The 27,297-nt window shown below is 38.1% G+C and overlaps 2 protein-coding genes and 2 long non-coding RNA genes across 6 annotated transcripts; 1 reads left to right on the top strand and 3 right to left on the bottom strand.

Moving 5' to 3' along the window:
- The first annotated feature begins 108 nt into the window (after positions 1-108).
- On the top strand, positions 109-11,859 carry LOC148850764 (oligopeptide transporter 4-like). Its single transcript, XM_088944626.1, has 6 exons — positions 109-1,086; positions 2,015-2,112; positions 3,480-4,043; positions 4,129-4,381; positions 10,139-10,321; positions 10,953-11,859. Exons 1-6 carry the CDS (start codon positions 583-585, stop codon positions 11,565-11,567), a joined length of 2,217 nt encoding a protein of 738 aa, XP_088800752.1. The 5' UTR covers positions 109-582; the 3' UTR covers positions 11,568-11,859.
- LOC148850765 (uncharacterized) lies at positions 4,030-14,634 on the bottom strand. Of its 3 annotated transcripts, XR_016099229.1 has the most exons (8): positions 14,295-14,598; positions 14,084-14,195; positions 13,489-13,623; positions 8,510-8,734; positions 5,501-5,749; positions 5,330-5,391; positions 5,084-5,196; positions 4,030-4,364 (listed from the first exon to the last, which is right to left on the bottom strand). It is a non-coding gene; the product is annotated as an uncharacterized LOC148850765 (long non-coding RNA). The 3 variants fall into 3 exon arrangements; XR_016099228.1 differs by lacking the exon at positions 8,510-8,734; XR_016099227.1 differs by lacking the exons at positions 5,084-5,196; positions 5,330-5,391; positions 5,501-5,749; positions 8,510-8,734 and having other exon boundaries at positions 14,295-14,634.
- Positions 14,635-22,417: 7,783 nt separating this feature from the next.
- Positions 22,418-25,991, bottom strand: LOC148850766 (uncharacterized). Its single transcript, XR_016099230.1, has 2 exons — positions 25,670-25,991; positions 22,418-22,672 (listed from the first exon to the last, which is right to left on the bottom strand). It is a non-coding gene; the product is annotated as an uncharacterized LOC148850766 (long non-coding RNA).
- On the bottom strand, positions 23,277-25,676 carry LOC148850767 (Pentatricopeptide repeat (PPR-like) superfamily protein). Its single transcript, XM_088944627.1, has one exon. It carries the CDS (start codon positions 25,419-25,421, stop codon positions 23,547-23,549), a length of 1,875 nt encoding a protein of 624 aa, XP_088800753.1. The 5' UTR covers positions 25,422-25,676; the 3' UTR covers positions 23,277-23,546.
- Positions 25,992-27,297: the final 1,306 nt, after the last annotated feature.

The raw sequence follows: 27,297 nt of genomic DNA on the forward strand, positions 1-27,297 counted from the left end.
CGTTGCAATAGTTGTATTGATTTCCTTGCGAAAGCTACAATGGGAAGGCCGCGCACGTACAAAAGGAATCGCCAGTTTTTCAACTTTCAAATACATCGGCAAAAACTCAACAAAATCTAGGGGCATTTCACTAGTTTTGGTTTTACTTGGGTGGCCGACGAAAAGGCCCCGCCCAACAAGCGAGTCGAGCCGAAAAAAGGATTACGCTTTTAAGCTCCTTTCATACCTGATTCTCTTGATTTTCTTGTAATTTGCAACTACAACGCGTTCATGACTCATTAATGATAGTACTGTGGGTGACGGTGTGATACAACTTGCGTCAGATGTCCCAAGAGAGAAACTGACTATTTGCTAATTTATTATCTCAAGCTAATCTTTCCGTCTCATTCTCTCACAAGCGACCATGCGATAGGCCGATAGCCAGCGAGGTTTGACTTTCAAACGACTTAGAGCATTGGCAGTATAAGTTGAACTTGGACCGTTGGAGTTTAATAGCAAGATAGACAACCCTAGCAATTCAGAATATTCTCCCGGCCCCTTCCCTCACTCTCCATCTCCTTCTCTGTCTCCGTCTCATTCCCCATGGGAACTGTTCAAACAGAGCTGCCTGAATCGCCCAAAGAAATAGTTGACGAAGATGAGCTCTCCCCGATCGAACAAGTGCGCTTAACGGTGACCAACACCGACGATCCAACCCTCCCCGTCTGGACCTTCCGGATGTGGTTCCTGGGTTTGATATCATGCGCACTGTTGTCATTCCTCAACCAATTCTTCGCCTACCGAACGGAGCCCCTCATCATAACCCAGATCACCGTTCAGGTGGCTACCCTCCCAATCGGCCGCTTCATGGCTTCTGTCCTACCGCGCACCAAATTCCGCTTACCAGGTTTTGGGTCGACGGAATTCTCTCTGAATCCGGGACCATTTAACATGAAGGAACATGTTCTCATCTCCATATTCGCTAATGCCGGGAGCGCTTTTGGGAGTGGATACGCCTATGCCGTCGGCATCGTCAACATTATAAAGGCTTTCTACCGGAAAAACATCTCCTTCTTGGCCGGATGGATACTTGTAATAACCACTCAGGTCTGTGATTTCGGCATTTCTTTTTCTCTTCCTCCCTTCACTTCTGGTTGTTCTTCTATTATTTTATTTTATTATTATTTTTTTTTTGCTTCATGGGGTCTCTACTCCGACGAGTCAGAGAACCTACCAACCGAGCCACCATCGGTTGGCTTCTAAGTAGCAAGCACAAGGCACGATAAACGTAGACCCACCGACCCACCCCCTTCCATGATTAATTTGTTTTTCTCTTTAATCTTTTTAACCTCGTTGCACCATTCAGATCCAACAAAAAAAAAGGCCACTTTGTTGATAGCTACTTTTGCGGTAAATATTAACTAAAGATGATGGTTGTATTGCTTCAAGATGACTTCAGGATATTGCTTCGATGAGAAGGCCATTATGGCGAAAGGTTATTCGTTATCTTATCATCAATGTCAGTTTATAGATAACACCTGCCATCGTTAACATGCACAAGTCTGCATTTTATATATTTCTTACTACAGTGCTTGCGCTAAAATTGATTTCAATAAATATGAATCTGGATTTGCCCTTCGCACTAGCGTTCCTCGCATACACCCGTCTCACAGCTCGTTGCAGCAATACATTAAAAACATCTCCCATAAAGGTGTTTCTAATGTGCAGCTTCGATTGCTGTAAAATTGGTTTAAGGAATGAACTGTGAAGAGCAAATCTGGATCACAATGGGGGGTTGTGTTTGTAAACGACTAAACGCCCCATAACCATAAACTAAGGAGCTCCAGACAAAATAAAAGTGGACTGGTGTGTGTCATCTAAAAAGGAGATCAATTCCCACACGTTAATCGTTAATATGAATTTCTTTTGCATGATGAACAAAGTCTATTATTGCTTATTACACGTGTGTACGAATGTGTGGGATGTTTCATCAATACGCTAATGACTAATGAGTAATGGCCATTGCGATTTGCAGGTATTAGGATACGGTTGGGCTGGACTTCTAAGGAAGTATGTGGTTGAACCAGCACATATGTGGTGGCCCAGTACTCTGGTTCAAGTCTCCCTGTTCCGGTATGTACATACATGCACTTTGATTACTTAACCAAACTCCAACTTTAAATCATTAAATGTGACTATAGAAATAGGATTGTGGCTGCCAATGGGTCAGACAGACCCAACTGAAGCGTATTAAATTGACCGAATTATATGGGGGTGTTGCCATCTGGATCTGCATTTTATGCCCCAATCATAGTTGACTTGGTTGTTCTCAATCGATAAGATCTAAACGCCAATTGCATATATAAATTATATAGATGTGCATATCAGCATATTGCGAATATAACCCCAGTACGATACCTATCTTTTTCAGGGTATACTTTAATATTATCGTATTATCATGCCCAAATATGTTAACCCAATAAATGAGTGGTTTTACTGTCAAATTAAGCAAAACTGTCAATATATGATCTAATCAGGTCAGACCTGACAGTTTCAATTAAAGCCCAGTAATCGTTGGTTCTGTTTATTTTTACCAACCCTGGGAAGTGGGAAGAGAATACATTACCGGTAAATTTTTTTATGCTGATTTATCTTTAAAGTATTTTCAGAAATATATTTATTTTGTTTTCATAATGATTATTTTATACATAAAAATCTATTATTAAGTATATGCTTTGGTTCTGTTTATTTTATTTGTTTGACATCAGTTTATGACAATTAGACATCACTAGGCTCCACATCAGAGTAACAGTGAAAAACGTCTAATCATTTGTAGAAGCTTTGATAATTTTTCCAAACAATAAGTGTGCATAAAATCCGAAAGTCCATTTTTATCATTCTCAATGCATACATAAAAACAAGAGAGTAGAACTGCTGAAATGGTGTCTATATGACAGTATTTATTGAATAAACGCCCACAGAACCAAACATCATATAAAAAATGCATTTTTGACAACTATTTTCTAAAGAAAGTTATTTATTTACCTAGGGGAAAAATAAACTTTCCCATTACCCAAGTAAATATGAAAAAAGAAGACGGTGATTCCCCCTCATGTGTTTTCGCCTTTTTGTGGTGAAAAGTTTCATTTTCCCTGTCAGTTTCATAGTTTAAACTTTAAACTACTTAAATCTGGAAAATATCACGCCCATTTTACTGAGACACAGATACAACCTAAATGCATAAGCCAGATAGATAGATCCTGAACATAACGATCTTTCTCATTCGGTCATGTGTGTAAGTAATGCAGTCAATCCGCACTGTAAGACAAACCTCTGGGTTGACCATGTGTTTCGGTGCCCACTTCAATATCAGTTTTTTATCAGTGTTATTGTCATTGTACTAGTTGAGTTAAAATCTTTTTCTTGATTTTAATGTACCCTGATATTAGAGAGACTGGGAGAGCAACTTAATATTAAGCCAAGTATTTTTACCACTGCAGGGCCTTGCATGAGAAGGATGAAGAACGCATGTCAAGGGGGAAGTTCTTCTTGATTGCACTAATTTGTAGCTTTTCCTGGTACGCAATCCCAGGCTACCTCTTCCCAACTTTGACGAGCATCTCATGGGTCTGTTGGGCATTTTCCAAGTCAGTCACAGCCCAGCAGCTCGGTTCAGGGATGAAGGGTCTGGGATTAGGGGCGTTAACACTCGATTGGTCTGCCGTAGCTTCGTTCCTGTTCAGCCCTCTCATTTCCCCTTTCTTTGCAATTGCCAACGTCTTTGTTGGATATGTAATAGTCATGTACGTGGCAATCCTCATAGCGTATTGGGGGTTGGACTTGTACAAAGCCAAGACATTTCCCATCTTCTCCTCCCACTTGTTCACAGTCCAGGGTGGGAAGTACAATATAACCGCCATTGTAAACGATAAATTCGAGTTAGATATCCCAAATTATGAGGAGCAAGGACGAATCTATCTAAGCACATTCTTCGCTTTGACATACGGCTTTGGTTTTGCCACCATTGCATCTACACTCACTCATGTAGGATTCTTCTATGGAAGGTAATGTCTTCTTATTCTTTTATTTGTTGTGTTCTCTATGCATCCAAATAAGCCCTTCAGATGTTGAACTAGATTGAACAAACAGGGAGATCTATGAACGATTTCGTGCCTCATATAAGGGCAAGGTGGACATTCACACAAGATTGATGAGCAAGTACAAGAACATACCTGAATGGTGGTTCCATCTTCTACTCGTGGTGACAGTGGCAGTATCCTTTGTACTCTGTATCTTCTTGAAAGATCAAGTTCAGATGCCATGGTGGGGACTCCTTTTTGCTGCTGCACTTGCCTTCATTTTCACCCTTCCTATAAGCGTTATCACTGCAACAACAAATCAGGTAATCAAATTAAACTCACCCCTCCCCTTCCTTTCTATATTTCTCTGCAGTAGAAAATTTCTGATTTACTTTTTTAGATAATCTAAATATATTGTAAGATACCAGCTAAGAATTATAAACAAATTAGCTAGAGCCCAGTATTCCCTCTTCTCGTAATAAAGTTAAAGGCAAACATCTGTTGCAGTCAAATAGAAATTTTTAGCATTTCACCATCTTTCCTATTATGTACTGGAAGCAAGGGTATAATTTTTTTTTCTCATACTCAGTATTAAGCTTTTTTAGTAAGATACCCAGTATTAAGTTAATGTGGATGTCATTTGTAGTGGTTTTGTTTATCATGCTAGAACAAACTTGGATTAAAACCAAGAAAGGTTAAAGATGAGAAGAAACTTCATTCTCATTCATGGAATATTTCTGTTGTACAAATCCTTATATACAGAAAACTGTTGTAACTAACCTGCCAATTCATGCAACAACTCATGCAGGGAATAATTCTAGAATATTGACAGCTCATTAGCTAAAAACTAACTCTCTAACTAACTATGAGCTATGCTAGGCTAAGATAAGGTACATCATATACAATATACATATCATAACATCCCCCCCTCAAGTTGGTACTTGGTGAAAATCAACCATGCCCAACTTGGATAGCAAATAAGAAAATTGCGGACTGGAGAGGCCTTTAGTAAAAATGTCAGCCACCTGGTGCTTCGTTGAAACATGTTGAAGACTGATAAAACCCTTATTGAAGTTATCTCGGAATAAGTGACAATCGATATCGAGATGTTTGGTGCATTCGTGGAAGACAGGGTTTGCTGCAATATGCATGGCAGCTTGGTTATCACACCAGAGAGTGATTGGCAGTTAAAGAGAAATACGAAAATCAGCAAGAATGTATGAAATCCAAAGCAATTCGCAGACAGTGGAGGCCAAGCCGTGATACTCTACCTCTGCTGATGATCGAGATACCATGGTTTGCTTCTTTGTTTTCCACGATATTAAGCCAGAACCTAGATAGATGCAGTATCCAATAAGTGACCTTCTGCTCTGTGGACAAGAAGCCCAGTCTAAATCTGAATATGCTTCCACAACAAGAGAGTTATTTGCTGGATAAAAGACCTGTTGATGGACATCCCTTTAAGTATCGAAGAAGATGAATGGCAACATCCCAGTGAAGTTGACATGGAGAATTAACGTGCTGATTGAGTTGCTATACAGCAAAGGTGACTGGCCTACTGAGGCTTAAATAAAATAGTCGACCAACTAGTCTTCGATACTTGTCAGGTTTAGCAAGTGGTGTCCCTTTATCAGCAAATAATTTCTGGCCTTTAGGAAATGGAGTGGAAGTTGGCTTTGCCCCAAGTAATCCTGCATCAGTTATGATATCCAAAATATATTTTCGTTGACAGATGTAAGTATTAGTATTTCCTCTTGCAATTTCAAGTCCAAGGAAATACTTGGCATGTCCCAAGTCTTTGATGGTAAAAGCAGCATCTAGGAAATTTTTGACATCAAGAATTTTATCTTCACATGTTCCAGTAATAAGGACATCGTCCACATAAACAATGAGTGCCAGGAAATATGTACTGTTGGCTCTTGGATGCTAGACATATTAGCTAAAAAGGATAAATATGCACTGTTGAAACAAGAAGATTTAATAAAAGGAAAAGTTGGAGGTGAATATTAGGCATGGTCGTGTAATATCTGAGACCTTTGAAACTGATCAAAAATTCTGGCAGTAGGCAATGTGCTAGCAGTAGCCATATTTGTTACAAAGTCATTGAGCCAAATTGGTTTCTGTTTAAGCCTAGTGCTATGCCTAGGAACCAAGGTTGATTGGGTAGGGTTTTGATCAGGTGCAATAGGAGAAGGTGGAATTGGCTCAATATCATTTTGTTTTGAAATTTCAGAAGTGAGATCATTTAGTTGAATTTCTGGTTCTGTGGGTTGATCAAGCTAAGGAGTATTAAGTATATCATCTGTTTCTGTCACAATTGGAAGGGGTAATGCATCAATGTGTTCTGAAGACTTGCTAAAAGGGAATATAGATTCATGAAAGACAATGTCCCTAGTAACATAGACTTTATGTGATTCAATATCATATGCTTGAAAAGCCTTTTGACCTTGACTATAGCTAATAAAAATACATTTGAAACTCCTTTTTAAACTTATCCTTATGAGGAAAAGTATTTGCTACATAACACAAACATCCAAACACTCTTAAGTGTTTGTAATTCGGTATCTTGTTATGTAAAATCTCAAAAGGTGTTTTCCATCCTAAAATAGAACTAGGAAGTCTATTTATGATGTGTGTAGCCATTAAAATTGAATGGCCCCAAAATTTCTTGGGCAAATTTGATTGAAACATCAAAGAGCGTGCCACTTGAAGTAAATGTTTGTGCTTTCTTTCTACTATCCCATTCTGTTAGGGTGTATATGCATAACTCTTTTGATGCAAAATCCCATTATCAAGTAAAACCTTTTGAAATTCTTTGTTGACAAATTCTGTGCCATTGTCTGTCCTTACAGACTTTATTCTTTTCTCAAATTGAGTGGTAACCATAATATGAAAATTAAAAAAAACAGTGAGTGTGCATTTTATTTGGCAGTAAATAGGTCCATGTTGCCTTGCTGAAATCATCTACAATTGTTAGCACATAGTGTGCACCAAATAAGGAAGATTGTCTGTAAGGTCCCCATAAATCCATGTGTATTAACTCAAAACGTGTTGATGTGTGAATACTGCTAAGATTAAAAGGAAGTCTATGTTGTTTTGATTTGTAGCAAATATCACACACTGGTAAAGGATGATTCATGGTTTTCTTACACTGATCTAGACGTTTTAAAGCAACAAATGATGCATGCCCAAGCCTTTTGTGCCAGAGAGATAAAGGTAAACAAGATGATGTATTAGCAAATAAAGAACCAAATTTGTCAAATACATCATGTTTAGGAATCTTATTTCAGTCTGCAAAACGGAAATTGCCTTTGGTTTACAATGATCTTCAAAATGATCAAAACAAAACTTGTCTAGAATATATAAGTTTCCTACTAGCTTGCCTACAACCAAGATCTTCTCAGTCCATTGGTCTTGCAATATACACTGGTTAGGCTTAAAAATGAATTTGATATTTGCTGATTTAGCAAACTTGTTAACAGAAAGCAAGTTGAACTTGAAGGTTGGAATATGTAAAACTTATGTTAAGTTCAATCTGGAATTCAAAGGCACATTTCCAATATGTTTAACAAATTGAATGGTTCCATCTGGTAAGTAAACAAGCATGATTTGTTTTACTGGTTTGGAGTTTTCAATCAATTTGATATCAGTGCACATGTGGTTTGAAACACCTGTGTCTATAATCCAGGTTCCAGATTTCAATAGTAAGTTAGCATTAAAAGTAGAAGCCATGGCAAATTCATAAGAAAAAGTGTTACTTGCAAAATCATTGAGATGAGCAAAATTGACATGTACTCCACTTTCTGTTGTCATTTTGCCTTTCAGTAATTTCATCAGTTCTTGTTGTACTAGATTAGCAATAGAACTCTGTTTGTCTGAATTTTTGTCCTCACTATCATCTTCAATATCCAGTGGAGTATCCACCATGTTAGCCACATTTCTACCTGACCCTTTCCCTCCTTTCAAATCCTTATACCAATCCGGGTAGCCATGTAATTTAAAACAAGTTTCCTTAACATGACCATTCATGTTACAGTGACTACAATGCTTATTGGCCTTGTCTACTCTTTTATTGTTCCCTCTCCCACTGCCCTCTTCTTTCTTAACAGATTCCATCCCTTCTTTCTTGTAGAATTGAGTTTTAGCTAACAAAGCATTTGATTCAATATTGTCATTGTAAGAACCATGAACTTCCCTTTGTTTTTCAACACGCAAGACCATTGAATAAGCTTTGTTAATAGAAGGAAGTGGATCCATAACTAAAATCTGATTTATGATATTATCATAGGTATCGTTTAAACCCATTAAGAATTGCATCAATTTATTAAAACCATTAATATCAGAAACAGATCTTGCAACTCCACAGGTGCATATAGGAAAGGGCATAAGGCATGCTAATTCATCCCATAGCTTATGTAACTTAGTATAATATTTCACGATAGACATAGTACCTTGAGAGATTGTGTTGATTTCCCTTTGAATCTGATAGAGTAATGGCCCATTTGATTATCCAAATCTCTCTTTGATTACTTCCCAGAGTTCCTTTGTTGTTGTAGTGTATAAGAAGGCTTCAACAATTTCTTTAGAGATGGAATTAAGTATCCATGAAGTCACCATGCAGTTCACTTTGTTCCACTGAGTTAATTCTGGTGCTCCTTTAGGTTTAACACATTCCCCTGTTACAAAACCCAGTTTAAGCTTTGCACCCAAAGCTATCTTCATCGACCTGCTCCATGCAAGATAATTATTTCCATTTAACAAAGCAATTACCAGGACCATTCCCGGATTATCCGAACTCTACAACACAAGTGGATCTCCATTGTTGCCATATAAGAGCTCCCTTGTAGCTCCAGCAGTAGTATTTGCGACCCGAGCCGCAGGAGTAAGAGTAATTTCTTGCTCCTCTTCCATCGTTCTTTACCACCAATAAGTAAAAAAAAACTTGAAAAAAATCAATATCAGATCGAGAGCTCTGATACCATGAACAAACTTGGATTAAAACCAAGCCAAATAAGAAAGGTTGAAGATGAGAAGAAACTTCATTCACTCATGGAATATTTCTGCTGTACAAATCCTTATATACAGAAAACTGTTGTAACTAACCTGCCAGCTCATGCAACAGCTCATGCGGGGAATAATTCTAGAATATGGACAGCCCATTAGCTAAAAACTAACTCTCAACTATGAGCTATGCTAGGCTAAGATAAGGTACATCATATACAATATACATATCATAACAGCTATACAAGTGGATAACACTTTTACATACTAACTTTTCAATATCCTTGAATTTTCATGGTATGTTTTACGCTTCTATCAACAGCTGAGATTCTTTAAGTCAAATAAGCCTTATCCCAACTGTATGGAGTCTACAAAAATCTTGTTTTCCCGTTCAATTTTATCAACTGCCATAATTCTTTTTGTTACTCTTTTACTATACTGATTTTCTCCTCTTTTTTTTTTTTTATTTTGTTACCCTCATGAAGTGAAATGGAATTTTTTAATACAGTCATGAAGACAGAAATTTGCAACTCAATTTTTTTTTTCTGAATTAATTTTACACCATACAAGACATGAAAGAAAAGATAATGAAAATCTTTATAGTAATTGGGATGTTTCAAGTTGGATGCAGACCTACTATGTAGGGCAAATATAGAAGTAAAAATAGTCTATACAACATGACCAAAAAAATTTGTCTATGTGTGTAAAGATACTATTATGTTCATTAATGTCTTAGCTTTGGAATTGAAATTCGTCATTAAACTCAACCAGGTGATTAATGTATAAATGATTGATTAGTAATTAGGATAAGCTCTACTTTGTCAAATTAAGTAAGAATATCGGTATTGAAGTCTTGACATGGAAAAACAATTTACAACTTGAAAAAATAAGAACCGTCCAGCTTTTGGGTACTGAAGAATCTCTATGGTTCATATATTTAGAACTCTGCACGAAAACACTACTTCCAATTTTAAGCACCCCACAATTTATTCAAAATGTAATCTTTTTTTATATTTGCTTGTCAATACCTTCCTACAATGGTAAGTGGAATCACTGATGTACTTGTGTTTTCTTTGCAGACACCAGGGTTAAACATCATCACAGAGTATGTCATGGGAATTATATATCCAGGAAGACCAATTGCCAATGTCTGCTTCAAAACCTATGGATTTATGAGCATGGCTCAAGCTGTTTCCTTCCTCAGTGATTTCAAGCTGGGTCATTACATGAAAATCCCACCAAGGTCAATGTTCATAGTTCAGGTACCTTTTCTCCTTTTTAGCCTAATTATAATAGAATCTGAGAATGTTAAAGCTCTAGGATGCCCCACACCTTGTTCTAAAATGAACAACATACTCTTGTAACACAACATTATCCTCTGAGTACTAATTTAAAATTTTATACTTCAATACACTCACCAATTTAAATTAGAAAATATAAACTAATATCTGGAACACCTTCCCTGAAAGTAAATTGAGTACATAATTTACAGTTGTCCTGTATAGCTAGCATTCAGGGTCAGGGTGGGCAACAATTCTAGCTCAGTGGCCTGTCCTGAACCTGACTTGGTCCAGCTCGGTTGCTAGTCCTAAGGGTGCAAGTGGAGTACCCAATTCGCATAAGCAGTTGCAAGCTTGCTTACACACCTTCTAAATATGCGGTGCCCAAGCAGTTGCAAACTACCCAATTGATAATGTTCAGCAGATTCTTTCCACCCACTAATGTCCAGACGTTAATATGCACCCTACTTCTTTTGTATTTTTCTCAATAACAGGAACTTGTTTTATCTGCTTGGCAAATATTAATATCATATAGTTTTCATCTTACAGTTTTATTGGTATATATTAGTATATTTTCTAATGTTGTTGCCTTTCACTGGATCCTCCTATTCAGCTTATTGGGACCATCATAGCTGGAACTATCAACCTTGGTGTGGCTTGGTGGCTTCTGGACTCGATTGAGAACATATGCCAAGACGACCTCCTTCCTCCAAACAGTCCTTGGACATGCCCAGGTGATCGTGTCTTCTTTGATGCATCTGTCATCTGGGGTTTGGTGGGACCTAAACGGATCTTTGGGACTCTTGGAAATTATGGAGCCCTCAATTGGTTCTTCCTTGGAGGTGCACTGGGCCCAGTTTTAGTCTGGCTCTTGCACAAAGCATTCCCAAAGCAATCTTGGATCCCACTGATCAACCTTCCAGTCCTCCTAGGCGCAACAGCCATGATGCCACCAGCAACAGCACTGAACTACAATGCATGGATCATAGTAGGGACAATTTTCAACTTTTTTGTTTTCCGATACCGGAAACAATGGTGGCAGAGGTACAACTATATCCTTTCAGCAGCCCTAGATGCAGGGGTTGCTTTTATGGGGGTGCTAATATATTTCTCTTTAACAATGGAGAACAGAGATTTGAATTGGTGGGGTACTGATGGTGAACACTGTCCATTGGCTACATGTCCAACAGCTAAGGGTGTCGTGGTTGAAGGATGTCCTGCATATTAGTAACATTTTACGGTGTCCATGTATACAGGTTTCAATTTAAGAAATCCAACAGTCTAGTTCCCTAAGTGGGTTGGATGTGGTGCTTGAAGAATCTCCTGCCTATTAATTCACACTTTATGGTGCACGCATATACAAGTTTCAATGTAAGAAGTTTAACAGTCTGGTTCCCAAAGAGGGTTCCATGTTTGATAAGTGGTTCTTTAGATAAGATTGTACTTGTATACTGTTTTAGAAAAGGGTTATATGTATATGGGGGCTGGAATCTAATGTCCACATTTCCCCTTTTGCTCAACTTTGCAATTCTCTAAACTTCCTAGTTTTCACATCATCCACATCACTGTTAGAACTTTAATAGCACAGCTTCCTGCTATCCAATTATTCAAAGCAAATACACATCAATCATATATCTAAGATGATATTTTCGATTTAATCTTACGTCTGATTTCTGAACCATCTGATGATGTTGTTCAATCGTCTAAGTTGTAAATGTTGAAAATTATTGTGACACAGACTGTTCAATAAGTGTCGCACCCCTTGGAATGATGACGCAACCACATAATATACATAGTCATATATGTGCTCTGGCACAGTTCACCAGGCAACTAGATTCGAGAAACTGGTTTCGGATAAATGATCTTGACAAGTTAGGAATCTCACTTGAGCAGCATACTCGGTGGCTAGAAGGGGTGTGTCTAACTATGTGCCGCTCCCTCCCCCAATCTATTGATGGGTTAAGTGCTATTCCAATGTCCATCAATCTTGACAAGTGGCCAAACTAAGCCCTGCTTTGGGCCTTCTTACAATTGGAATAATGAAGTTTCCAACAGCAATCACAAAACAGTGGGAAAAAGAGAAAGAAGCCTCCATTGGCTAGAATTATTCAGCTAGCAACATTGTGTGGACATAGCTATCGGGGCTTGGAGGTAAACATATGGTCAATTGAAAACAAGAAAGCCCCTTAATTAAATGGCTCCACCCCAACAAATAAATAGATGGATGCAACCATGATGAGATTGCTTTCATTTAAGCGTCATGGGTGTTCCAGGCCAGTCTTTGTTCCTTCCCTTCTTTTCCTTCTATAATGAATCTTAATTTGTGAGAAAAAAAAAAGGTGATGAAAAAGCCTCCAAAAAAATAAATTGCAGGAATTAAGAAATTTGATAACAAGAGCCCTCTTATTGATAGACATCTAGATCGCTATGTAAGTTTAGAGAACTAAATGCTTTGTTAACAAAATTCAGGTAAGATTGCCATGAAGACAAAATGCGATCTTGGAATCATCACAAATTCACAATTCAATATTGCAGTGAATAATAAAAATAGGAGATCAACAAAATTTTCTGAATAGAGGCATCGGAGGAAAAAGCTTAAAAAATAATAATAATAATAATAGACAAAAAAAGGTAAATGGCTGAAACCTCATTTGATGTTTTTGGCTGTTGCTGAAACCTCTTTTGAATCGTGTTTTTTTTTCTGTAGAAATCAGTTTCAGTAGTAACTGCATGGGTATTTTGAATATTTTTGTGGCTTTATTAGAGGATTTTAATAGAGGGAATCTACTTACAACTATATCAAAAAATTCAGGGGAAGTGATTGTAATTACCAGGGGAGGTTTCAGCAATGCTCATAAACTTCAGGGGAGAAGAGGTTCTATTAATTTACCCAACAACCAAAAAAAAAGAACAAACTATATACCGATCCACGATGGTCTCAACCAAGTCATGGAGCTCTCTCAAGAGTCAGAAATCTAAAACACTACCATATTATTATCCTATCTAACGTGCGTGAAGGATAATCCATTTAAGCTAGAGTGATATTGAAAAACATAAAGAAATTACTAGATCACAATACAGATCAATGAAGAAAGTGTTACAAACGATGCTCAAATAATCATTAGGAAACTCAGACTGTTATCACTTACCTTCATTACACGCTTATGTTATCAAAGGCATATAGATTGGAGATGCAATTCACTAAGTCTTTTGTTAAGTTCTTTAACGTAGTTCCATCCTCAAAGACCTCCAATTTCATGGTTTACTAAATTTCCAACTTGCCCCTGTTTCAAGAAGATAAAGAAGCAATGGTATCAAAACCACAGAAATTACTTCTACTTGGAGACTCGGTCTCTGCAAGATTATTATAGAAATAATCGCATAGTTCGAGGTAATTACACTTTTCAATGTGGATATAAAATGCATGTTGTTTCTCTGGATAATCTTCTGGTTGATGAATTTCGGCCAGCGCATATTTAATATGATGAAACATTATATTATCCTAAGTGTAACATTGGGTTTGGTTTGAAGGGAAAAGTAGGAAAAGGTAAGAAAACCTTTCAAACCTTGATTTCTCTGCATTTTCCTTCTTTTCCCTACTTATTCCTTCAAAGTTCAAACCAAACATAACCTACGTGACAGGAACCAAATGAACCAACTACATTCTAGTATTTAATTCTTTTCCAGCTTTGCCTGGTTTCAACCGGTGAAAGAAAGGGGAAAGAATGAAGTAAGTAAGCTAACCGGCATAAGTTGTGAACTTGTGATAAGCTGATAGCATCAGCTCAAATCCTTTCTCTCCATGGAGATCGAGAAGGTAACACGTCTCCAAACCCTCGAATGCAAATGCGCAAGCCTAACAAAGAAAAATGAAGTCAGTTAAGCAGAATTTGACGGAAAAGGGAAAATAAAGGAGAAAGGCAATTGTCACAAATTGGATAAGAAGGTGTGAAACCTGAGAATCTCAACGGGGCATAGTAGAGACGAAAGAATAGAGGTACAAAAGCATCAGAGAAAGACGGAATGGTCGTTCAGCACGAGCTCGAAAAATCTCTGGAGAGAGCGTTATCGAAACCTTGTGAATTCCACAATTACTGTTGAAGGAAGTGCCCTATTCTTCGCGATCTGTAAACTGTATTAATAAGTTAATAACTGATAAATACAACAACTGAATCGAGAGACCAACTCCAGGACTCCGTTCGTTGTAAGCGGCGGGAACGCACTTCTCTCACTTTCGTAAGCGGGAAAATATCCTCGACATTAAGGTACTGTTTGGAAAAACTCAACTCTTATCTTTATCAAAAACAAGGGAAATTTTCCGATTATTATCCTATTCTTTGGGCCTATGTCACTTTGGTGTCAAACTATCAAGCACGACAATTCATTGTACTGCATACATGTGTATAAGTGTATTTGATGGAAATTTAAAACTATTTTCAAAGTATATGTATAAGTGTATTTTTCAAGTAATTTATCAATCAAACACCCTTGAATTTTAATCTTCCTGTGAAGTTAAAGTCCAAAACTTGATCCATTTGTTCCATTAATAGAAAATAAGAATTTAGGTACCAGTGGACTGGATTTAGGTTGGAATCAATCTAAATTAAAACCACTATTAACAGATTAGACGGTCAAGACATTAAAATTGGAGCAGTTCAAAATGATCCGAAGTAGTCATCATATTGGATTGGATCTGGTAAATTATGGGATTGGACTCCAATCCAATTGACACACCTACCGCATGGTCGTATGAATGCACTTGGATACGCTTTTCATCAAATTAAAATTGCCTATCGGCTCCTACATAATGTATAAATATATTTTTGTAGTTTATATGAGTACATACATTACAACCAATGATACTAGAACTTGTATTGACACCTAACTAATTATACTCTCTTATCTAATTACCCTCTACGGCACCAGGTTTAGCAATAAATCTTTGGCTGTTCCGGTTCGTCTGTTGAAGGCCAGAGTTTTTCCAGCTTCCAGAGTTCCAGGTTTAGGTAGTCCTGAAGTTTAGGACCTTTCGGTCGCTGATCCGGGCTCTACTAGTACCAGCCTCAGAGCTGTGCATTCAAAGTCAAAGAACGTTTCGCCGTAAGGCCCGTAAAGCCACTACACAAATATTATAAATCATCTAGGATAATCGTATCTGAAATTCGGTGCAGAAGCACGACGATCGGATCCGACTTGCGGAACAAGGGAGTGGTTTCATGGCGATTCACAGTTCAGGAGGTGATGGAGGTTTCAGCAGCTCCAGGTGATTTTGGGAGCTGCCAGTGCTGGAGGTCCCGGCCTTGTTTACAGAAGTGGCTACAATTCTGGATATGATAGCCGTGGCGCGGCCCCATCTCCGGAAGCGACGGAGGCGGCTACTTCTGGATTTGTTTCTGCAGGAGGAAAACCACATAAAAATATGCTATGCCGGTTCCTCCAGGCTGTGTAACAGTGCATATATACCGAAAAATGTCTCTGGACCACAGCATCATCTAGGAGAGAAACTGAAAACTGTAGAAATAATACAATTTCCATTCTTTCTGTATCGCTTATAATTGTTTATTCTCTGGCAATTCGTTGCTCATATCGGAAAAAAAAAATGAGCTCCTTCAATGGAGGACGCAACGCGAACGTCCTTCCAAGCCCTATACCGATGAACACATACCCAGCATTCTATATATTAAATTTGGATTTTTTTATTTTTTATTTCAGGCTGACGTTAGAACCGCTTACCTGTTAACACGTGAAGTACTTCTGGAATAAGAGAAGATAAATTTATTAAACAAAGACAGATATTTATGAGATCTGAAATGTCCATTGAATACATTAATGTACCAGTACATAGATTTGCTGTTATATGTAAAAGTAGAGCAGAGAGCTGGTAAACTCCTCCTCTCTCGACCAACATATTCATTAGTCCCTTTGCTGATTATCTATATTCACTAATATGAAAAGTATGAAAGAAGCTTATCTATTTGACAAGTAGTATACATTCTCTTTATAAGCTAATCCCACTCATCTAATGCTCAACAGCTCAAGTGGGTTCATCAACGACGAACCCTCTGAAACCAAGTACGAACAGCTTTTCACTAATCTGCAAGCGTTTTTGAGGCAGGGGCAGCAAACCTAGAGGAAAACCCACGGTGGTACGAATCCCCATTATCTTCATCCCAACAACCTTCATCGAAGTTCTGAGCGTAGCTCAGGGGATCATACCTGAAACCACCACCTCTTTTCGACTGCCTGATTCCGAAGACCGCTCTGAAGTTGCAATCCCCATTTCTTTGCCTACCGCTATCAAATCCTTTCGGCCATGAGAGCTTAAGCTTGAATCGACCCCAGCATGAAACCAATCCAACCTCATTATCGATGTCTTCAGAGGATGAAGATCTGTCCATGGTTTTAGTTTTCGGGAGAAGAGGTCGTCTTCGTCGGGAGAAGAAGAAAATATTCCGTAGCTCTGTGGTGGGTCGCCTTTCTTTTTATTTTCAATTAGCAATAACATCGTTAGTTTTGCTTTATTTTATGTGCAGTGAGTTTAGTTATGAAGATAAGGTAAAAAAGTTTCTTTTTTGGGGGGGATAACAGGAGATAAGAAAAAGAAAAAGAAAAAAAAAAAAACAGTTTAGTTACGAAGATAAGAAGCGCCAAGCGAATTAGCATTTGTGCTCTCAGACGGGAGTGGGTGGTGTTAGCTGGTTATTGCTTTGGGGGTGGGTGGTGAATAAGGGTGGTTGAATAGACGTTATTAAGATATGGTAATGATTGGGATAGTAAAAGGGTGTTTTCCTAGGGACAATCAGACGGGAGTGCTCACATCCGAAGAAGCCCTGTGAGCCTTTCCTGTTCATCTTTTAGTGGTTTTTGGGTATTTGGTGATACGCCCCTTGAATCCTACACACCTGGCGCACCACCACCCTCTCCCTAAAGTTGTGGCAGCGGCCAGCGGGAATCGAATCCCGTCCCTGCTGAAACGTCCCGGCTAATATACCAACTGACAACTGACCCAGTCTAAGGTTGGGAATATAGCTATCTTGTCAAATCCTTGAGAAATATTATTTGCTTTTGGAATTCAACTTTTCTGCCACTGCGACCATATGTTAACCCCGGGCCCAGGTTATTGTCGAAGACGAAGAGATTCCATATGAAATGTCAAACCCTACATATGTGAGATAGTGAGGGCCATTAGTTTTTGAGGAAGCCGCTTGAGTAAAGAGATCGGATCTTCTCGTCACACAGGGCGCTTCACCGGCACATTCTACTATGCATCGGAAACATCTCCCGTCCTAATTCTTATTTACCTAAGAATATTATGAAGAGACTCCACGTGAAATGTCCAACAGTGAGGTACCGTTTGATCTTTTTCCGGAAGTCACTTAATTGGGTAAATTATAAATGCACCTGTCGCAGGTAAATAAGAGAATAACAGTTTTAATTATAAAAGTTATTATTAAAAAGGGCTAATTTTATTGCATACAATTAATGGCAATTTCTTCCTATTCTAGAAAGTAAATTACCCATTTTAGAGATGAGGAAAATGAGGTACACAGAGAAAATGAATTTTTTGTAAACCCTACATAAATAACAAGAAAAACATCAACATCTCGGAACTCCAAGAGTAAAGGCCAAAAGTAAAATTCCCAAGTATCTTAACCCCGTTGTTTCCAGGTAATGATTTTTCTGGAGTATTTTTCAAATAGCACTTACCTAGGTTCAGGTAAGTGTATTTATTGTGTTTTCTTATGTTTAGTTAAATTTCCTAATTTCATTTTTATTTATCTTTATATCTATTCCCTTTTTGGCACCTATTTGATGGGTATTTTTGTCTCATTAAATTTTCATTTTATTGGTCTCACCTACATTGTCAAAATATTGTATGGCCGTTCTTTAAGACATTGCCATGATTATCTTTCATTGCCCAAGATTTGCTTTCTACCACCCATGTCATTGTCACTAATTAGAAATGTCTTTGCAGTAGTTTGAGGCAAGGGCACTGCAATTCGGGGTAATGAAGGTGATGTCTGGCATCGATGCTGATTTCTCAGTTTCGCATCTGAATTTGAAAAGTCAGTGATTTTTTTTTTTTTTGTTTGGTTGGTTGATTATGTCGTTTTCTGAGAAACCGGCAAAAAAGAAATCCCTGAAATCAGCTTGGGTGAGGGATCACCACATTTAGTGATTCCGATTTTTATTGGGTGAGGTGGCATCCTATGTGAAAGGGGCGAGAAGGTGTTCTAGTGCTTCATTGAAAAACAATCACTCTTAAAAATCAATACCAAACAATTTTAAAAGTGATTTCTAAAAAATTAGCTGACATGGAGGAAATGATACCAAATAATGAAGAAAAAAAAGTGATTTTGAAAAATCACTGATTTCAGTAGCCACTGACTTTCACAAAATCAAGTGTGAGGAAATCATCATCAATGCCAAACATCACCAAAGTTGCTCACCGTCTTAAGCACCTTGTAGACAAATTAACAAAGCAACCCTTGAGACAAGGGCACCATCATATGAATCAGGACAACCCAGAGAAGGGATATTGAATTTTTTATCCACCATTAAGGTTGTGTTTGGTATAATTACTATTTCTACCTGAAGCATTTTGGATTAATCAATAGAAATTGGTGAGAGATATAAATTACCACATCACACGAGTCACTTCAGCTAAAATGAATAAACTTTACCACCAGGACAAGAAGCACCAATTTGACATTTCTACAAACAGTCTCTCACACATGAGCCATGCCTGTTTCAACTATAAACAGTCTCAAATAACAATTGCATGCAAATTTGTAGGGTTGCAACTCGGGCTGGGTTGGCCCAAAGGGTTGATGCTTGGGTTAAGGTTGAAGTTTATGAACCCGACTTTACTTCGGGTTGATCCCTCGAGCAATTCGAATCCGACTCTATATTACATATCATATATAAATATATTATATATATGATATATCACTTAACCCTAATTGGAAATACTAAAACCTTAGTAACATATTTTATGTTTTTTGAATATTTTACTCTTTATGTCCTCTCAATTGTTTGCCACCCATAGCTTGGTGTCCATAAAAGATCTATTATAAGTCATAACTCATAATAAATTATACTCATTTCAAACACTTTTTTTTTCTGAATTTTGTATTTAAAGAACCAATAGAAACGTCAACAAACAAATACTAATAAAACTTAGGATTAATATATATAGTGAAAGCTGAGTTAGGATATGAGATTAAGAAATTCTGCGAGATTATAAAGGATGGGAAGAAGGTTGGGTTGGGCCTAACCCGAGCATAGCATAATCTGAAATTGGTTTTGGGTTGGATTAGGGTAGAAGGAATTTAGTTAGGGTTAGGGTTAGGGTTGGATAGGTCGAGTTGGGTTAGGGTTAGGATTGGGGGTTTAGAACTTAGAGTTAGGCTAAGATTGTCCTCAACCCAACCTAACCTGACCCAACTTGCAGCCCTACAAATTTGTATCGATCAACCCAAAAGGTTTTCGATACAAAAATGGTACCAGATACATCCTAAGTTGGGATAATAACAGTAACATCGATCATGAACTGCACAAGATTCATACAGGCATGCCATTTGAAAAGAAAAAATAATCTCATGTATCTCATTTTTTTATAGAATTACTGTTAAAATATTATAGGCCAAACAATTGTTTTTAACCACAAATACAGGACATGGATGAAGGGTCACAGAGAAAGAGATATGGATTAACGGGGATAAGACGGGAGAGGCCGGGGCTCATCCAAGCAAGAGGCACCTAACCTTCTGAGCACAGAAACTAAGAATCCAAGATTATAAAATGTTAACTCCACCCTATGGATCAATTGCTACGACCCTTCATTTTCACTGATCTTTCAATTGGGAAATCTCCTCAAACAGGACCACCGATAAGTATGGTCCCCCACAATTGGCGTATGAACTAGCAATACGTCCTCACTTTGTACCTCTTCACTCATTACAAAGAACAGTAATTTTCTAGAAAATTTTGCTACAGCTACGTGCCTACGTGTTTTGAGTATTTCTTTAGTCATTATACAATGACAAAGAGACCCTATGTACCGACCAGATATCTGTTGCCATTGCAGAGTAGAGAGCACGTTTTGCGTTGCGCTGGACTCCTGTACTACTGTGGCTTTATGACCAACTCTGTTACAGGTCTTGAAGGAAATTCAACTCGAATACTCGCCCAAGAAATTAAGAATGGCAATCACTGTCTAGAGAGGGAAAGGGACGTCTGTGTTTGTTGGTAGCGTTTGGAAGTCTAGAGAAGCATCTTTTAATTTTATACGATTGGTAGCACCATCTATTTCACTTTTAACCTGCATCAGCATGTGGTTGGTAGGAATACTTGCAGAGATGACGTTTACTAAGCCATGTTCGGTTTGAAATAAAATAAGGGAAACATAAGGTTGAGGGGAAGTTTTGAGGAATTTCACAAATTTTATTAAGAACCTTTCATTTTTTTATAGATGTTAAGATTTAAGAACCTTAGAACCTTCCTTTTAACTTTCTGTTGCTCTCTTATTTTCCATTAAACCAACCCAGAAAGATGCTTGGTTGGCTGGATATTTCTGAGCAGCTTGATCCACCTTTCCTAATAAGACCGATTTTGCCTGTTATTTTCGAGTTCGAATCTACTGACCATGATACATTGCTGGCCACGCACATCCTGCTACCCATCGGGAACATTGGTCGTACTTTACATCACCGATATTTCCGATTTACATAAGCATGGCCAGCAACGTATCCCGGTCAGCAGATCCGGACTCGTTCTTTTCTGAGTTACGATTGAGCAATCCAACTTAATGCGAATTTCAATCTGGTTCCTGCTGTCCTTTCTCCAGACTCGCCCAATGCAAACCCCTTAGAGATCTATTAGTGCATTTTGGCAGGCCATTATAAAGTGTTAATTGCTAAAATCCATGTCCTCTTTCCACAAGCATATCAACTGACATAAAAACTAGTTAAATCCCCATAAGATATATGAATTCAACCTCCCATGAGCAATTATAGTAATGTAACCAAATACATACCTAAAGCAGAATTGGAGATGAAATGGAAGGGATGCTCATAAACATGTAAAAAAGAACACAAATAGATATCTTAATAGTAAATAGAAGGAACAAATTCACCGGCAGTCGGTCTGTATTTGAAGTTTATGAACATTAAAAACCATGCTAGTTTGCTCCAAATCTACCACCCATTAGCACATTTGACCTCCTCTTCATTCGTTCATCGTAAGCATTAACAGATTTGAGACCATCAAACTTTCACAACCACATGTTATAACCAAATTTAAATTCAATGACCTACAAGTGTGAAGTGTAATTAAGAGAATGCTCCAATAAAAAGCTCAACACCTCAGACCCTTAACTAAAGCTATATGAAGTTAATAAATCCAATTACAGTATTGCACTTTGTCGAGGGCCATATCCTCTGTTAAATTACGAGTTCTCAACTCTTTCCTCACTACCTAAACCCATGCCCTCTGTTAACTTCTTGTTAGTTAAGGATAGCCATTTAAAAAAGGGCACCTTGGAGGTTGAAGCTTAAGGTTACAACCGTCTCCATGATAAGTGCTGGGAGGGTTTTCCTGTGGCTGCTTAAGCATAAAACACCATAAACGCCAATGTACAAAGAGATTCTGTACAATCATCAACAGGGCATCAAGTATGACCAAAAAAATCTATAGACAATGAAGTATGCCAGTGCTCTCTGCTAATTAAACATTTTGCCGATAGCCAGTCCCTAATCAGACCACAAGGCAAAGTCAACGACTGTTTCTTCTGAACTATTTTTCTGATAAAAAATTCAAGAACTCGTTTCAGACCAAATCACCCAAAAAATTGCTAGTGGGATCACAGCCCAGTTTGCCCTTCCAATCTTGCCTGCCATAATTAGGCTTGCCCATATCCATTTATAGGATTACTATACTGAGAAACATAGAGTAGATAGGCTTCTGATCAAGTTCATCTTTGATATCTTGTTGAGAATCTCCTCTATGTAAACAGTTTGAGCAACACACCAGGTGTAGAATTTCTAAACATTATCCACACAGAGCAGATGATGGAGTGGAGAAGGACCCAATCAATAGAATGACAAACTAGAAAAATATGGAGAGAGAGAGAGAGAGTCTCTGTTTATTCAGTTTTGAGTTAACAAGGATTAAGATACACAATTAAGTTTACAACCTGGCATAACCCAAGCAGTTCTCATACCAGTGTATGCAAATCACTTGTACAGTAGTACAGTACCTACTTTCTACTACTGGATGGATTTACTCTTTTAACCACTCTGCAACACCCTTGCTCAATTGACTCCTGCCACACTATACAAACAACTAGTTTAATTTTAAAATTAAAGAATGTTATATGGGAAGGTTAAGTTTGAATTTTGGCATAAGAGAAACAGTTTTCAGATCAGAGTATATACGCCACATGTGGGAAGGTTAAGTTTGGAACATAACATAAGAGAAAACAGTGTTAATATCACAGTACATACACCACAACATCATATGAGTTGCACACCACTACCTTGTTTATGTTGCTGGATAAACTTGGTATTTCAATGATTATACAACATCCCTGTTTACTCCTACCACTGTCAAGACATATTGGTTTAATGTCTTTTACTTTCTTACAATATTGGATTGTTATAGTTCGTCATGTGTGAAAAAGCACATCTCCCTCTATGTCAAAGTTACATGGACTAAAATAGCCAAAAGGAGACTGATTAGGAACTCACTGCCATGGTAAAAAAAAAAGGAAGGGGAAGGATATTATTATCTTCTATAAGGTAACATACTCTCTGAGAAGCAATCACTGTTTTGACAACAATAACCATGCAAACACACAACCATACTGTCATAGAAAAAAGCATTACCATCACATCATTAGATAAAATAAAAAGCAAAGAATACTTGAATCATTACATGTGTTCTGTAAAGGAAAAGATGAATTTCTTGAACATTCTTTGAGCTGTAAAGTACAACTAGTAAGTTAAAGGCAGTGTTTACATAAAATATCTATCAAACTTGAATTTCATTTACGGTTGTTATGACAAGCAAAAAGAAGCTCGTTGCCAAAAAAAATTCAATGTTTCAGATGCTTTTCATGTCACTGTGGTGGAAAGTTGAACAAATCACAAGCTAGGACTTAAGGGAAATGAAAAATCATAGAACTCAAAATAGCTCATCTTCAACCCTACATTTTGACTGCTACATGTTGTGCTGAGCTTTTCTTCACAACTCCTCTAGCACACAACTCATTCAATAATTCCAAAGCCTCCTTTGCCAAACCTTCATAAGCTATACCTTCAATGAGGATGGTGTATGTTGCTTCAGTGGGTTTACACCCCTTAGACACCATGTAAGCCAGAAAGTCTATAGCACGGTCAGTTTGGCGAGACTTACAAAGGCCTAAGATGACAGAATTGTAAGTAATGGCATTGGGTCTGATCCCTAATCTCTCAAGTTCATGAAAAAACTTAATTGCCTCATCAACCTTGCCTTCTCTACTAAGACCACCCACTAGTGATGAGTAGGTGATTATATCAGGACGAAGACCCTTTGCCAGCATCTCACCTAGTAGCTTCACAGCATGATCTGTACTTCCCATCTTTGAGAGCCCATCAATAACTGTATTGTATGTAATCAACACTGGAGAACAACCTTTACTACCTAGCTGGTGAAGTAGCTCAACTGCAATGTCAACCTTCCCATCTTTGCACAAAGCTGTAAGCAGTGTATTGTAGGTTACAATATCCGGATAACACCCCCGAGATACCATTATTTCCAAGTACTCGATTGCCCGATCCATTTTCTTTTCTTTGCAGAACCCATGAAGCAACGGGTTGTAACTTAGGGAATTGGGAATGCAGCCATGTTTTGGCATCTTTTCCAAGATATCAATTGCTCGGCCCAATAAACCCTTCCTACACAAGAAGTTGATAAGGATATTGAAGGTAACAACACTAGGAGAACAACCTTTGCGAATCATGTCAGCTAAGAGTTTTTCAGCATCCATCCACCTTCCTGTGCTACACATGCTACGCAGGATGATATTGTGTGTAATCACATTAGGCTGGCAACCATATGATGGCATATTATTCAGGAACTTCATTGCTTCATCCAATCTTCCTTCCTTGCAAATTCCATTGATGAGAACATTATAAGTAACCACATCGGGCTTACATCCCTTACTCCTCATTTCATCCAACAGCTTCATTGCCTGCCCAACTCCAAACTCCTTACAAGTTGCTTCTATCAGAATGGTATAGGTGATAACATCAGGATAGCACTCTTTCTGCAACTGGAGATCGAGAACTTCCATTGCTTGTTTCAGTTTTCCGCTATCACATAAACTACGCAGGATTGTGTTATATGTAACAACATCTGGAGCGACACTCATTCTATCCAAGAGTTGTAGAGCATTCTCAATCTCCCCTGACTTGCAGTACCCACTAATCAAGACATTGTAGGTTATAACATCCGGAACAGCACCAGACTCTTCCAGAATCTCCAGAACCCGAGTTGCCTTCTTAGTCTTACCAGCACGACAGAACCCACGAATTAGACTGGTACACGGGATTATATCTGGAATATCACCATGATAGACCATGTTCTCCAGAAACTTGAACCCTTCCTCCAGTTCTCCATTTCTAACAAAGCGACGAAGTTGATTGTTGCTCTCAAAATCCTCAGAACTGCAGGAAGAATGAAGTGGCACCATAGACGTGTGCCCGTTGCCCAGATGTCCATTAGGGGTTCTGGTTAGGCTCGGTAGTCTACCATTAGAACTAATAGATTCCACCTTTGAAACCGCTAGAACCCGATTCCTGTTTTTTTTTCGATGCCTATCAGGTTTTCTCACCTCATTATCGGCCGGTAAAGCACAACAACAAGTCTTGTACCCTGGAAAACCCTTCACCAGAGAACCACTTCTGCTTAAACTGAAGTCATAATGAACACTAACCGTAACTCTACACCCAAAACCAATTATCTTTGGGTTCTCCTTCTGAACACAGTTTGAAGACGAAAACCCTCCATAATGCTGTTGTGCAGGTACCGTCAAGTCCATCTTTTTGTTCAATTGCTACCCATAAAACTTAAACCCAAATACACGTAAAGGAAAACCCAGAAGTGTTCGTTACAGACTTCGTGAAAAATAAAAAAACAAAGATTGAAGAAATTAAAAAAGAAGGCTTCTAGAGTAACGACTGTACAGTGAGGCAGAATCAGAGGATTTTAGCGGGTTCTACACAACGGAGATAAATATAAAGATGGAAAAGAAGAAAACAATCGAAAGGGTTTATGATGAGAGCTTACTCTACAAGTACTCGGCGCTCTCGGATGGCAAAGAAGCTCTGACCCCTGTTAGAGAACGTGTTCACGGAGGCCGCAACCGCAAGCTGAGGGATGCTCTGTTTCTTTATGCCATTACCGCGCCTCTTATCCGATTTCTATCTTGCACAAGGTGCTCAACGCACATCTTAGTATCCGACCGTTCGATAACATCTGACGGCAAGAACAGAGGACACGTAAATATGGCACGCGCCAACATACCAAATGTCCTACATCAGACGATACGGACCCACCAAATAGATAGCAAAGCCCGTACACTTTTGTCTCCAGCTCACCCGGACTGACCTTTATCACGTCTTTACGGCAGCATAGGTTTTTCCATTTCGTAAATGTCTTATATTCATCAAAAAACATTCTTAAATGTGTCCCTAAAAAAATCGCAAAGTGACGGGAGTGATTGAGGTCATCTGGTATTGGATTGGATTTGCTGACCACAATACATTGCCGAGTCAATTCGATTGGATTTCGTCCAATCCGATTCAGTCTAACGTGAGTATATTACAAAATGGACCAGGTCCAATGAATAATGGATCGATCCAATTCAATGTCTTCAAATTCGTTTTAATTTATATTGGTGTCAATTCAAATCCGGTCCATTGACACTTATATTCCTGGGACCAGGTTTAATTCAATCCAATGTAGTAAAAATTTATTACGGACCAATCAGGTTCAATCCAATCTAATAAATATTTTAAATCGGATTGGTCCAATTCAATATGTTTTGTTGGTCCGTCTAATCTGTGTAAATTGACTTTGGACTAGATGAGATCCAGTCCAAAAATTGATCAATAGACACCCTTACTGATTACAATCACTTAGCCATATATGAAACATTGATTGTGTTGTGGTCACTGATATTCTCAACATGTGGTTGGAGAGTGTAGCCAGCAATATGTTATGGTCAACAGATCCGAATTCTTCTATTAAGTGGGCCTAGAGATCGGCTTCAATGCTCACAAGACTGTGTTCACACCATTCATGAGACAGTCTTGTAAGCATTGAAGCCAATCTTGTGGACCTATCCCATGATGGGTCACAATCTTATGAATATCCAACAAAAGGCAAGCTACTTGAGCGCCAAACCACAAGTGATGCACCCATGTTGAATAGGGTAGCGTTGGATGACACTTCCCAAGTCTGGATCAAGTGGACACAACATTGTAAGCATGTTCGATGAGGGCTTAGAAAAATTTTTGACACATGTCTCTTAAAATACCCTAGCCAATCCTTGAAAAAGATTAAAAACAACTTTTGACAATTGTCAGAATATTTATTAAGTGCCCATTGAAAAAAATTAAAAACACAGTTGTGCTTACTAGATCTGGTCCCATTTATGATGCCCCAAAACTAGGGGTGGCCACGAGATGAACTTTTCATGAGCTATTCGAGCTCGGCTCAGTTTAAATCGAGCTTGAAGCCCAATAAATCTCGGCTCATGAGGCCCGCGAGCCTAGTATTAAATAAATCGTTTTTAGTATATATATATATCTATAATAGTAGATAATTTTTATAAATCTTTATTTTTTGTCTAAAAAATAAAATTAATAATAATTTTATACATATAATTTTTATTTTTCAAAAAAATCTTGGCT

The sequence above is a fragment of the Nelumbo lutea genome, chromosome 5 (assembly GCF_056320005.1).
Source record: "Nelumbo lutea isolate HS-2025 chromosome 5, American lotus-T2T, whole genome shotgun sequence".
Classification (NCBI taxonomy): domain Eukaryota; kingdom Viridiplantae; phylum Streptophyta; class Magnoliopsida; order Proteales; family Nelumbonaceae; genus Nelumbo; species Nelumbo lutea.

Excerpts from the sequence above, each read along its gene's own strand:
- LOC148850764 (XM_088944626.1), top strand. The coding sequence starts at position 583 with ATGGGAACTGTTCAAACAGAGCTGCCTGAATCGCCCAAAGAAATAGTT. Across the intron at positions 1,087-2,014 it reads TACTTGTAATAACCACTCAG|GTATTAGGATACGGTTGGGC; the intron begins GTCTGTGATTTC and ends TGCGATTTGCAG. Across the intron at positions 4,044-4,128 it reads GTAGGATTCTTCTATGGAAG|GGAGATCTATGAACGATTTC; the intron begins GTAATGTCTTCT and ends TTGAACAAACAG.
- LOC148850767 (XM_088944627.1), bottom strand. The coding sequence starts at position 25,421 with ATGGACTTGACGGTACCTGCACAACAGCATTATGGAGGGTTTTCGTCT.